General features: G+C 45.0%; 1 protein-coding gene across 1 annotated transcript in view; it reads left to right on the top strand.

Moving 5' to 3' along the window:
- Positions 1–4,003: 4,003 nt before the first annotated feature.
- The window catches only part of LOC147636482 (S-adenosyl-L-methionine-dependent methyltransferases superfamily protein), a 76,758-nt gene continuing 68,080 nt past the window's right edge, over positions 4,004–12,681 (top strand). Inside the window, exon 1 of the mRNA XM_086801937.1 lies at positions 4,004–4,365. Coding sequence (XP_086658063.1) covers positions 4,156–4,365 — 210 coding nt within the window. The 5' untranslated portion in view covers positions 4,004–4,155. The remainder of the gene's footprint in view (positions 4,366–12,681) is intronic.

Here is a 12,681-nt window from a genome sequence, read left to right as displayed (position 1 = left end):
AATTACACATGGGTTCTCGTTTTAGATGTCGCTTGTGAGCTATGTTCTCACACATGGGTTCTCATTTTGGCTTTGTTCTCTATATAGCTACATTTCATTTTGATCCACTTTATGCAAATCCAACCATGAGAAAACCTGTCTCAAGGTGTCAAAGTCCACTCTTTCTTCAAGATTGAGTGATCTAAACCATTGACATGCTTTACCATCTAGTGTCAAGCTAAATGCCCTAGCATGGCTCGAGTCAATTTCATAGATATGTGCAAAGATCTCTAGGTGTTGTATGAGATCAATATCACTTTGGAACTAACGTATGAATTTAGCCACTTGAGCTTTGACATGCTTTACCATCTAGTGTCAACCTAAATGCCCTAGCATGGTTCAAGTCATCTAGCCAAATGTTTTACACATATGTGCAAATATCTCTAGGTGTTGTTTGAGATCAATATCACCTTGGAGCTTATGCATGAATTTAGCCACCTGAGCTTTGAGCTACCTTGATCTCATTTTCCCTATAATCTCTTATTTCACTACCAACTTCCCTTGCCACCCTCCTTCCTAAATGCTAATCTTAACATGTATGAGTCGCAACTAGGGGTGTCAATATGGTTGGCAGTATGTATCCATATTTTGGCACTCACAGTACGGTATCCATATTATGGCACTCATAGTATGGTTGGTGGTATCCATATTCGGCACTCATAGTATGGTTGGTGGTGTCCATATTTGGGCACTCATAGTATGGTGCCATAGGAACAAATGGTGGAAACATTGGAGCTCCTCTAGGTCCTAGGAACCCTATTGTTGACGTTCCCACAATAGTTATCATAAAGAATGGTGAGTTGTCTAGATCCTTGTGGGTTATGGCACACTTGGAGATGCATCACTATGGAATGCATGCCCAAGATTGTGCCCTTGACAAACTTGTTGTTCTCCTGCACCTAATGTGGTAGATTGTCCCCTCATTTCCATTGCGGATGTCTTGCCCTACTCAATATGATGCAAACTCATTCCATGATAAAAATTTTTGCACCAATCTTGAGTGTAACTAAGTTAGATACAATATGCATTTCTCCTCTTGATTGGGTCTCCACTTCCTCTCCTTTTGCTATGATATCCCAATGAGGGGTCTCAATGGATTGCTCTTTAAACTGTTTAAAAGATGATTGCTTCGTATGACAATTTGGTGAACTGAAACATGTTCCTCCCATTAACTTCCGTGGATAGAAATTTGACTAATTCTAGGTTGGTTCTAGCTATGAAGTGATCAAGACCTTTCTTTCATCTCCCTTGTTAAGATCTTATAAATATATGACATCAATTGATAATGTTCTTAAAGTTTGTGTGTAGTGTACCCTTCTAAAGTTAGCTAGACTTCTCTGTAATGGCTACTATTTTTAGGATAAAATGCATAATGTTCGTTTTTGTACTAACCCAGAGCAAAAGGTGAGCACTTTGCCTGAACTACCTATGATTACTAGTTGAACTACTTCGAGGAGAAAATACATTGTCCATTTACACTAACCCTAAGTAAAAGGTTACCACTTTGCTTGACATAGAGAGTGTTCACACACATAAACATACACATATATATGAGCTCAAAAATACCCAATAAACCCCCCATTCGGAGTGAAGGTGGAGATGCTTGAGAAGACCTTCAATGAGAGTTGGGCTCTAAACTGCAACATGTGATACCAAAGATCACAGTGTGCCAAAACCTAAAAGTCTTCAATCAGGCCCGATATAAGAGCTTGGCCACACATGGTTGTGCCTACATCAGTTTTCCAAAGTAACCCTCCTGAACCAAAGTCGGGATACGTTGTAAACAAGGAGCCGAATACTTTAGAAAGCCCAGTCGTAATCTTCATCATCGAGAGAAAGATTATTCATCACAACAGCGAGACCTTATTTGGTGTTATAGATGTCTCTTTCGTCTTTGTCTTCTTCTTCTACTATGAGAGTTGCATGATCTTTTGCTTGCACCTTGGCCATTTGCTTGAAACATTTGTATTTGGAGTGTCTAAGCTTTTTGTAGTAAGTGCATTTTCTGATTCTGCTTGGGTTTCCCTTGCCTTTCATCTTTAATATGAAGGCCTTGTCTACTTCGATTTTGACGTCCACCAGCTCTCCGAGACGATGATCCTCATCAACAATGAGGATGGCGACCATATCTTGATATGACATCTCATGGGATCTCATGGGCCACTCTAAGAACAGTGAGAGTCTGCATATTTTGGAATCTCTTCTATACTGGATAGAAGGACGACTTTTATGTCGTTCTCATTAACTTGCACCTTGAGGGCAGTGAGTTGTTAAAGAACCGAGTCTAGGTCGCCAAAGAACTAAGCCTAGGTCATTTTGATGTTCTTCCAAAGTTTGAACTTCTTTCATTCTCATATTAAAAAGCTTTTGTTTGAGAAAAACTTTGGAATTATTGATCTTGTTTATAGAACAAGTTCAATAAAACTTTGGAATTATTGATCTTATTTATAGAACAAGCTTTTGCTTGAGAAAAACTTTGGAATTATTGATCTTGTTTATAGAACAAGTTCTCAAGTTTTTCCCATACCTCTTTGGTCGGCTTGTCTAGGATGAGGTTGTTAGCTAGTCTTAAGTGGCAAGCCAATGTGTGCGAGCGCGTGCAACATTCTAATCTTGGTTTGCCATGTAGGGAAGTTGGCTCCGAAGAACTTCTCAAGTATGGTGCTACTTTTGATCATATCCATATGTGTTGGGCTTTTAATTTAATGTTTCTTTCCCAGATTTAAAAAAGTCCCAAATTTTCATCATTGTAGAAACTTCAATTGGGCCAAATTTTCCTCAAATTAGAAAGGCCCCAATTCTCTAGGTTGTTGCAAACTTCAATTTTGATCTTAAAGACTAAAAATGAAAAACCCCAAAAATTTTATGCATGTAGAGGCTTCAATTTTATGGATTTTACCTAATTTTTTGAGAATCCCCAATATGTGTTAAATTTGCTTTATTGTGGGGCTGATGCTGGTTGCTTGCCGTGCTAGGCGCCACATAGCTCACATGTGGCAGATTTGAACTGCACTTAGGAGGGCGTGCATGGGCTCATAATTCGGGCAAAAGGCAAGGAGCAACACAGTTGACAAGCGTGTTGTCTGAGGAGAGCAACATAGGGCGATGAGAACCGAAACCAAAGATGTGCAAACACCAAAACAGGGCAAGAGTAGAGCAAGGCGAAAAGACCAGTGGTGGAGGAGGCAAAGCGGTGTAGGAGCAAGTGGCGGGTCCCTTGGTCACTAGAGTAAGTAACGACATGGTGGAGGTAGACGCGTAGGTCCACATGATGAAGCTTTGATGCCAAATGTTTTACGGTTAGCAAAATCTATCTAAGTATAGAGAAAGAGAGAGAGAATGGTCAAATACCTCCGATACTTGCACGACTCGATCAATATTAGTTGATTGAGGTGATGTCCTGAAACCTTCACCAAGTACAATGCTTTTATAGCCTTAGGGGCTTATGTGAATGACATCACTGCTTATGTCAAACCTAAACAATATTAAGATATTTAACCACTCCAAGAGCAGGTTCACACATATACTTATAGGGAGTGTTCACACACATAAACATACACATACACATACATATGAGGTCCAAAATACCCAACATAACTTTGGTAAACTACCAAGGGTCTATTTTTGAAGCTTGATGATGTACTCTACAAGCCTTTGCATCCCTAAGATCTCAATGGGCAAATTGCCTAACTCCAAGAGGAGATGTGGGTAGGGGGTTCTTGTTTGACCTTAAAGAAGTTTGTGAGAAATGCCTCTCCTTATCCATCCATGTGGTGGCTAAAAGGCTACCTCCCCACACCTCAACTCTGTATAGTAGTAGTATTGGTGTGACGAAGGTATCAAAAAGATACTTATGAGGGACCAATGCTTCATCCCTACTTCATTGCATACGTTTTCAAATGCATAGTATGCTCATGTAACTCCTCCAACCCATTGTAATGCCATAGGCCGGGCAAAATTCAAAATAGAGGGGTTGAAGTGTGGACGGAGTCCGGACGCCTCATCTAGGGGACCAAATCCTGAGTCAACCTCGGACAGAAGTCTTGAAAGCTGTCAAAACCTCTCTACCCGCAGAGCACCTTGCTTGGCCTGCCGCAGCTGCTGTTGCCTGTCGCCATGGGCGGGCGGAACAGAGGGGGTCAGAAGCGCGGTCGGACCCAGCGCAGGCACTTCAGGGACGGACGCGAGAACGCGTGGAAGAAGCCGCGAGCAGAAGTAGATGTAGAAGGGGAAGCAGCAGCAGGTGGTGGACAGGCCCAGAGAGAAGCAGGTGGCGGCTGGGACCCTTTCGTCACAGAGAGCCCCGTGTTCGAACAGTACTACAAGGTTGGTCTCTCTTGGAAAACCCTAACCTATAAGCTTCATGCCCTGTTCGAGTTTACAACCTCTGAAGTTGCAACTGGTTCTCATTTTAGTTCTGGACATTAGCTGCTAGTAGAGAAAGGCAAAGAGCTTAAAAAGGAAAATGAAGGTCGGAGTGTTGATTACATTGTTGGTTGACGTGGATAGTGGATGCATACATATCCTAGGGTTGGCCGCACGAAACTACAATATTTTGCATGCAAACCAAGAGGTCTTGTTGCAAAAAACGATACTCTCACGTATGAGGAGGATTCACAACGTCTTGGTTTTGCTTTTCAGCAAGATTGAAACTTTCATGGCCAAGGGGGAGGTTCCCTACACCTTTGTAGGATTTTGCAAGGGCTTGCAAGGGATAGGGGTTAACTAGGATGAAAGCCTTTTAAGAGCATGGTATGGCCCCATGGGTCATAATAGTTATTTGAGGTTAGCTTTATGCCTAGGGTGGCCCTAATGTGGGGACATGTAGGTTATAAGTGACTTATGAGCACTTATGTAATGAAAGCCTTTAAATATCAGTAAGTGAGCTGTTACCCTATTATTGGATCTCCAAGCGTATATAAGTGAGTTGAGGACTATGGGATGCCATAGTATGGTGAAGACATGGTCACGGTGGTGTTTGCCTAGTCTCATGGCTTGGGGTTCTTTGTGGGAGCTATGGTTGGGTGGTGAGCTGCTAGCAGCCAAATCAAGTGTATTGTTCTTGTGTGTAATTGTATGTAGGGATGCTTGGAAGATCATGTGGCAGTTTGAGTTGATATCAGAGCCCCTCAGGCATTGTCATGCAAACAAGGATCAGGTGCAAAATCTTGTATGTGATTGTTGCTTTTGTTTAGCTTGTGTAGAAACAAGCTTTTGGGCAGATTGTGTCAGATTGTTGCATGCGGAAGCCACACTCATACACACGTAGAGAGAGAAGTTGGCGCAGAGAGAAAGAGAGCGAGAGAGAGGAAAGTTGACGAACAACGCTTGACCTTGATTAGCAATGAATAGATTGATTAATACAATGGGTGGGCATGGGTATATATACCCTCACAAGTGAAAATGGCCGACTACCACCCCACTTTGAGATACGACTTTTAACACCCTCTCTGTAGCTCATAGTGGACATAGATGAAGAAACCAAGTTGATGTAGATGCAACCATGGACACCTCAGTACCGGCCGGATACCGAATACACCTCGGAAAATGCACCAAAAAAAAAACATGTCTCCTCAAAGAATGCCATCTTGAGCTTCAGCTGCCACATAGAATAATGAATTGCAGACAACTCCACATTCATGATCCCCCATTCGTTGAACAGAGAACACACACGTCCAAAAGATCTCCTAAACATTGAACTATCAACACATGACGCCCAAAATTCTCTGACAATGAACTAGGAACTCATCCCATCCATAGTCTACTACCAATGAACTACGAACACATCACGTCCATAGATTTGTCAAGCTGTTCCATACCAGATGCATGTGCCTTGAACTCCGACACACGGGTCCAAATCACCAAAACGGGAGCACAGACTGCCCCTCTCTGCCACTCACATGCCTCTCTCTGGTTGAAGCACGTGGTAGCATCCATCCACCAAGCTAGAATGCTGGAGCATGTGCCAGTGAAGTCCTCGCCACACCGGCAGACGCCGTAGCATCCCTCTTAGAATCACTGTCACTGTCATCCTCGTCAGCTTTGCCTTTGCCTTTGTCATTCGTCGAGCCTTGAGCTTTAGCTTTGGATTTGCAATCCCGAGCCAAATGCCCTCGCTTTCCGCACTTATAACAACGGCTCCTGGACTTCTTATTAGATTCCGATGCAGCATGTGCCGATTCTACATCCTTCGGAACCCGAATCTTGCCTTGGGAAATGAGCACTGCTTCCTCCTCAATGAGAAAAGAGCTGAGATCATCAAATTCCAGCTTTTCCTTCGTGACTTGTAAGCGTAATGCCCTCGAGACCATCTCGTACTCCTCAGGCAACTTCGTAAGAACCAAGGCAGCTAACTGGGTACTAGTTAATGCACTATTCATAGCCGATAACTGATCATGGATAACCTTTGCCTTCATTAGAAGTGACTGCATAGAGGTCCCGGTTTCAAACTTGATGGAAAACAACTGGCCGAGAAGGGTTACTGCTCGCATTGTTGAGTCTCGATCAAACATTCCTGCAAGCTTTGACCACATTTCCTTGGCAGTCTTTAAAGTCTGAATGGCAGGGGAAATTTTCTTGGTGAGAGATTCTGCAATCGCCGACATCGCCTTCGCATTGTGAGCATCCCAATCCACAAGAGATTTGAGAAACTCCTCCTCCTGAAGACGTGTGAACCGATTGCTATCCCTTCGGGGACGTTCCTCCGAGCCATCAACAATGTCCCATAAGCCTTTTCTGCTAAACCATAGCCTCATGATCAAATTCCAATGCGCATAGTTGTCGCCATTCAGTTTGTCGTCCTTGCTTGAACACGGGAGACCCATCTCATAAACTCTGTCTAAGATCTCAGTCGAACCAAACCTCCTCTCCGTAGCCGACACACTTCTCGTTCCTCCTCTTGTAACAGTTAAAATTTTAACGCTGCACTTGATTGCTTGGTTGGCCTCGCCCCTCGCCACATATGCTCGCACGGCGTTTCTTGCCCGCTTTGCCCCTCCTCGCCTTGTCTGCAGCAAAGCCGAAGCACAGCACACACGAGCGGCTGTCTGCAAACAGCGAAGCAGAAGCACAGCCAGCAGCACATACCACCTTTCACGATCGCCGCCAATACAGCACGCAAGCCAAAAAAACGCAGCTTTTGTTCTCAACTGCTCCTACCTGCGCTTGAGGATCATTGAGCCAGAAGCTCTGATACCATGTCAGATTGTTGCATGCGGAAGCCACACTCATACACACGTAGAGAGAGAAGTTGGCGCAGAGAGAAAGAGAGCGAGAGAGAGGAAAGTTGACGAACAACGCTTGACCTTGATTAGCAATGAATAGATTGATTAATACAATGGGTGGGCATGGGTATATATACCCTCACAAGTGAAAATGGCCGACTACCACCCCACTTTGAGATACGACTTTTAACAATTGTAAATTGTCCCAAGAAGCGGTGGAGAAAGTGATGCTTTTTCATGTTGTTCCCATGCTTTTTTGGTTTATGATTAGGTGGTATGCACAGGTAAAACCCGAATTGCTTTGTCTATGGTGTGATTTTTTTTTGTGCGGGGCCTTGTGCACAAAACTGGCGTCCTAGCTGTGCTTGTGTAGGACTATGCTACATGGGAGTCAATGACTTTGTGTGTGCGCTGTGTATAGGTTGTGGGCAAGGGGCTAAGGGTGTAGCCTCTAAGGCCGTACGTAAAGGGGGCCGTCCAAGGTGTGTGCTGGGCTGAGTGTTTTGGGACTAACTGAGCTAAGTGTTGCCGTGGTCTCATGCACATGCCTCACACGTCCCTATGTAGGTGTTCATAGGCACCTTTAGGGTACGCAAGCATTCTGACCACTAGAGCCTTGTTTTGTGTTAAGCCAACGCATGACTATGGTCGCTTATGGGTGTCCACGCGTCCTTTGGTTCACAGGTATGCTCAAGCCTAGTTTAAGAGCAAATGTTGGTTGATCCTCTTGAGAATTCTTCAATACATTTGTAGTATGCCTTCTCAAGTGATATTTTAGTATTTAGTAGGTTCCTTTAGGCGCTTTTGTAGCATCTATCGATCGTTTTGATGTTTTCAAGACTAGACGCTAGAGTCTAGTATATCTGAGAAGAGGTTCTCAATTATCACGGGCTATTAGATCTCTGGGCTAGGGAATGAGCATTGTTTTGGGATGGATTCAAAGGGAGCAAGGTTGGTGTCACGTGAACGCTCTCCCAAGTGTGACATGAGTAGCTTCTACCCATTGGCTGGCACAGAGATCAAGTACGTTGCCGGGTTCATGTGTTTGTAAGGGCTATTGTGCCACTTCATTGTAATATTGCCCAAGAAGTGTGGATAGAGTTATTGGAATATTGTGTGAACACACTAAGTTAGACATTATTATTAGGGTTGGTAGCCAACTCATGTGTCATGTGCATGCAAATGGACAACTCGCTGTCGTGTGCATGCACATGGACATGCTTAATCCCAAGCTAATCCTTGATTAGGCAACAAATAAACACATATTTAGAACATGATTAGGGTCTTGTTAGGCACTGGAACAAATCCAGGTGGACATGTATGAAGTTGGCCAGGTGTGGAGAGCCTTTTACTGGTGGTCGGCAGCTTTTTGTATATTTTGTCCAAGGGACCTGGCCGACAAGTAGTTGGCCAGGTCATCTGGTGTTCCCAGGTCTATATACGGCCAAGAGGAGCTCATTGTAGAGGATCTTCCCCCAAGGTGGGGTAGGTCATAGACTAGGTATTATGTTTCCTTTTTGGGAAGGCCAATGGCCATAGAATCATGTACTTTTTGTACTATATGAATATAATGAATACACAGCTCTCTCTCAACTCTATTCTCTCTCTATGTTGATTGTTCTTGCATCATGTCTTGAATATTAAAAGAGGGTACCTCAGTTCCGTAGAAACTCATAGTTAAAGCTGCTACTAAGAGAAAGATGGAACCACCGGCTGTGTATAAGTGTTCCTATGGAGTACTTAGGGGCTGAAAGAAGACAACCCAGAGCTTCTGCATGTCACGGATGTCATGTGCATGCACATGGGCATGGTTGATCTAAAGCTAATCCTTGATTTGCAACATATAAACATTAGGTTAAGCGCACTAGCAAGGCTCAGATAGGCTCAGGAAAAGGTTAGGTTGGACATAGATGAAGTTGGCCAAGCATTGCAAAGGTTTACCTTAGGTTGGCAGTGTTTATGTGTTTTTGGTGTCCATTGGAGCTTGCTGATAGTAGTTGGCTAGATGGCATGGTTGCCAAGGGCCTATAAAAGGCACAACATTGCTCATTGTTAGTTCTCTCTCTCTCTCCTATATGGAGTCAGGTCTTGGATAGGACCCTTGAGGTCTAGATTAGGCACTGTGTCTCCTTTTTGGGAAGGCCAAAGGCCACATAATATTGTACCTTTTTGTACTATAGAATTATATTGAAATTACAACACTTCTCTCTCTCTCTCTCTCTCTCTCTCTCTCTCTCTCTCTCTCTCTCTCTATGTTGATTACTCTTGCATAAGACTTCCTATGAAGTGCTCAGGGATGAAAGAAGATACACAGCTTCCGTGCATGTTAGAGTGGTATCATAGCATCAGGCTCAGCAATGCTAAGTGCTGTTGCTGTCCCAAAAAAAGTGCAGAGGTCCAAGGAGAGTAACTCAACATAGGTCAAGACCCCCAGAAGCTGGTTGGTGCTAGGCAAACACAAGGGAAGGTCAGTCGGTAGCCAATTGGGGTTGCCAAGAAAGGCTTTTATGGAGCAACTCCAAGGGAGGATGATCATCCAAGGGAGTGGAGCCAAGGGTGCCATGATTAGTTTCAAGAAGAAGGATTCATGTTTGTGTTGAGGGACAAGGCAAGAAGGCAAGGGGACAAAGTGGAACAGATGTGCAAAAATCTACATTTGATTTGGAGTGGAATCAGAGACGACGGGGCAAGGTTTTCAATGAAAAGGTTGCCATGAAGGGAAGGATGACAAGTATGGGAGATCATATGTGGAGACAGAGGATGATCTAGAATTGTCCAAGGTCAAGGTTGGAATCTCGTCATCAAGTTTAGCAAGAGGGGATGTCATGTGCATGCACATGGACATGGTTGTTCCAAAGCTAATCCCTGATTTGTAGCAAATAAACGTTAGGTTTAGGGCACTAGCTATTAGAATGCACAACGGAAATGAAGACAACTGCTGTAGAGAGCAAGACAGATGACAGAGAGAGAGAAGCTGTGTAACTCTACTATATACACTACAGAAAATCCCGGAAATATACAATGTGGAGTGTGGGGGCAAGGGGCCATTTTATATGGCCCTAGGTTGCTGGTCGGCCAGCCCATAAACAACTGACAGCAGCCTTGACTGCTCACGACCAGCAAAACGGTCAGTCAGTCGGAGAACATGCAGTCGGCCAGCACCAAGCTTCAAAAAATAGGAAAAAATACACGGAGAGTGAGGAAAAATGGGAAGACACTAAAACGGGTGGGCACACCCACAACAGAGGCCTTGACATAGTGTACAGACAGGAGATGACTGCTAACACCCCCTCTCAGCTCCGCCTCTTGCTGCTCCGTGAAACAGCTCGTGAACCAAGGGTAAAACTGTAGCGTGATGTAGATCTCCTCGTGTCTGGATCTCCTCCTCAATCTGAGTCACTCCAACCTTGGAGTCGAACTCAGTCCTTCGTTTCACCTCCAGTGGCGTAGAAGAGTCTAAGATCCTTCGTACCCTGCAGATACCGCAAGATCCGCAATCCTTCGTCCCAATGAGACTTCAACGGCGTCTGCATAAATGAGCTCAATAGCCCCACAGGAAAGCTCAAGTCCAATCTGGTGTTTAGCAACCAGATCAATGAACCAACCAGCTTCCGATACAGGGAGGCATCAGCTGGCTCACAAGAATCATTCACGGTAAGCTTCGTGTTCGGGTCCATCGGTGACGTGATAGGCTCTCATGAACATACCTTTGCTGAGAGAAAGAACCCGCTTTGGGTCTGCTCGATCTCCAATCCTAAGAAGAAGTGGAGTAAGCCTAAATCGGTTATCTCAAACTCCTTTGACAAGGTAGCCTTCGTCACTGCAATGTGCTCCACATGACCGCCAGTGAAAATGAGGTCATCCACATAAAGGATGATCAACGTGACCATGCTGCGTTCCCGAAAGAGATATAAGTTACGATTTGCAACTGATCTCTGAAATCCAGTCTGTAGAAAGAAGGAATCAATCTTTTGATTCCAAGCCCTGGGAGCTTGCTTAAGACCATACAAGGCCTTTCGCAACCTGTAAACCAGCATCCCCTTTATCCTGGACCCTCAAAGCCTGGAGGCTGCTCTACATACACCTCCTCTTGCAGGTAACCATTAAGAAACATAGATTTCACATCCATCTGAAATACAGGGCACCGCTAAGAAGAAGCAAGGGCAAGAACGGTTCGAATCGTGGTCTCCTCGCAGTGGGTGCAAAGGTATCCTCATAGTCGATGCCAGGCTGCTTGAGCATAACCCTTAGCCACAAGTCTGGCTTTGTGTTTGTCCACTGACCCATTTGACGTACACTTGGTCTTAAAGACCCACTTGACACCAATGACGGACCGTTTCGATGGCCTCAGAACCAACTCCCAAGTCTTATTCTTCTCTATGGCATCCTGTTCCACCTGCATGGCTTTCCTCCAAGTATCCTGTGCAAGGGCTTTCTTGACGGAAGTAAGCTCTTTGTCCCTCATGATACAAGACATCAAAGCATAGTTTACCTGTAAGAGCTCCGCTGAATGACTTTTGTCTCGAACTTTATGCGACCTTCGAGGTCTGTCCTCTGTGGTCCATTCGGAGGGAAGCTCCGTAACACCCGACTCCCGAAGGGTGTCTAGCAACCACCTGGGTACTCGAATAGAATGTGGAGTCTCTTGCTGCTGCGGGGGACTCATCTCCAGACGTCGCGGGCTCAACCTCCTCAACTAACTGAGTCTGTCCAGCTACAACAATTGTGTCATGACCCTGTGAAAGTGGAATAGCACAAGTGTGGGTATGGTGGTTGGTGAGCAAGATAAATATTTAATGATTCATATTTGGGTGCCCGGACAAATAGAAATATGTGTGGACATCCCCAAGTGTGAAGGGGGACCAAGGGATTTATTATTTTTAATGTTTTAACCTTGGGTGGCCCCTAGGCATAAGTGACCCTTAGGAAGTTTGATAAATTTTAGAAAGGGGCCACTAGGATATTTTTGGGAATGGGGCAACTCCACTTTTGGAGGTACACGCCTCTCTCTTCTCTTTCTCTCTCTCTTGTTTTTGGAGAGAAGTCGTGCAAGCTACCTGCGTGGAGGAGAAGGGAAAAAGAGTCGACTGGCTGCTGGTTTTGCTGCGTGGAGAGTAGGTCGTACAGACCAGGTGGCTGCAGGCCGTACAGAACACTGGCTGCAGGCCGTACAGAACAAGCGGCTGCAGATTGACTGGCGACTGGTACAGGCGGTGCTGGCAACCAGGGTACGGACAGCAGGTATAGTCAGGTACGGTGCAGTTCTGTACAGCTGGTACAGGCGGCGACTGCTGTACGACAGCAGGTACGGGCTGCTGCACATCAACTGGCGCAAGTGACTGCAAGGCGACCAGGTACAGGCTGCTACTGCGCAGGCAGTTGCAGGCGCAGGTGCAGACCTGTATGGGACAGGTACAGG

This window comes from Cibotium barometz, chromosome 8 (genome assembly GCF_041138505.1).
Source record: "Cibotium barometz isolate CiBa-2024 chromosome 8, ASM4113850v1, whole genome shotgun sequence".
NCBI lineage: Eukaryota > Viridiplantae > Streptophyta > Polypodiopsida > Cyatheales > Cibotiaceae > Cibotium > Cibotium barometz.
Note: the sequence above shows the minus strand (reverse complement) of the source record. Positions and strands in the feature narration are given on the sequence as shown.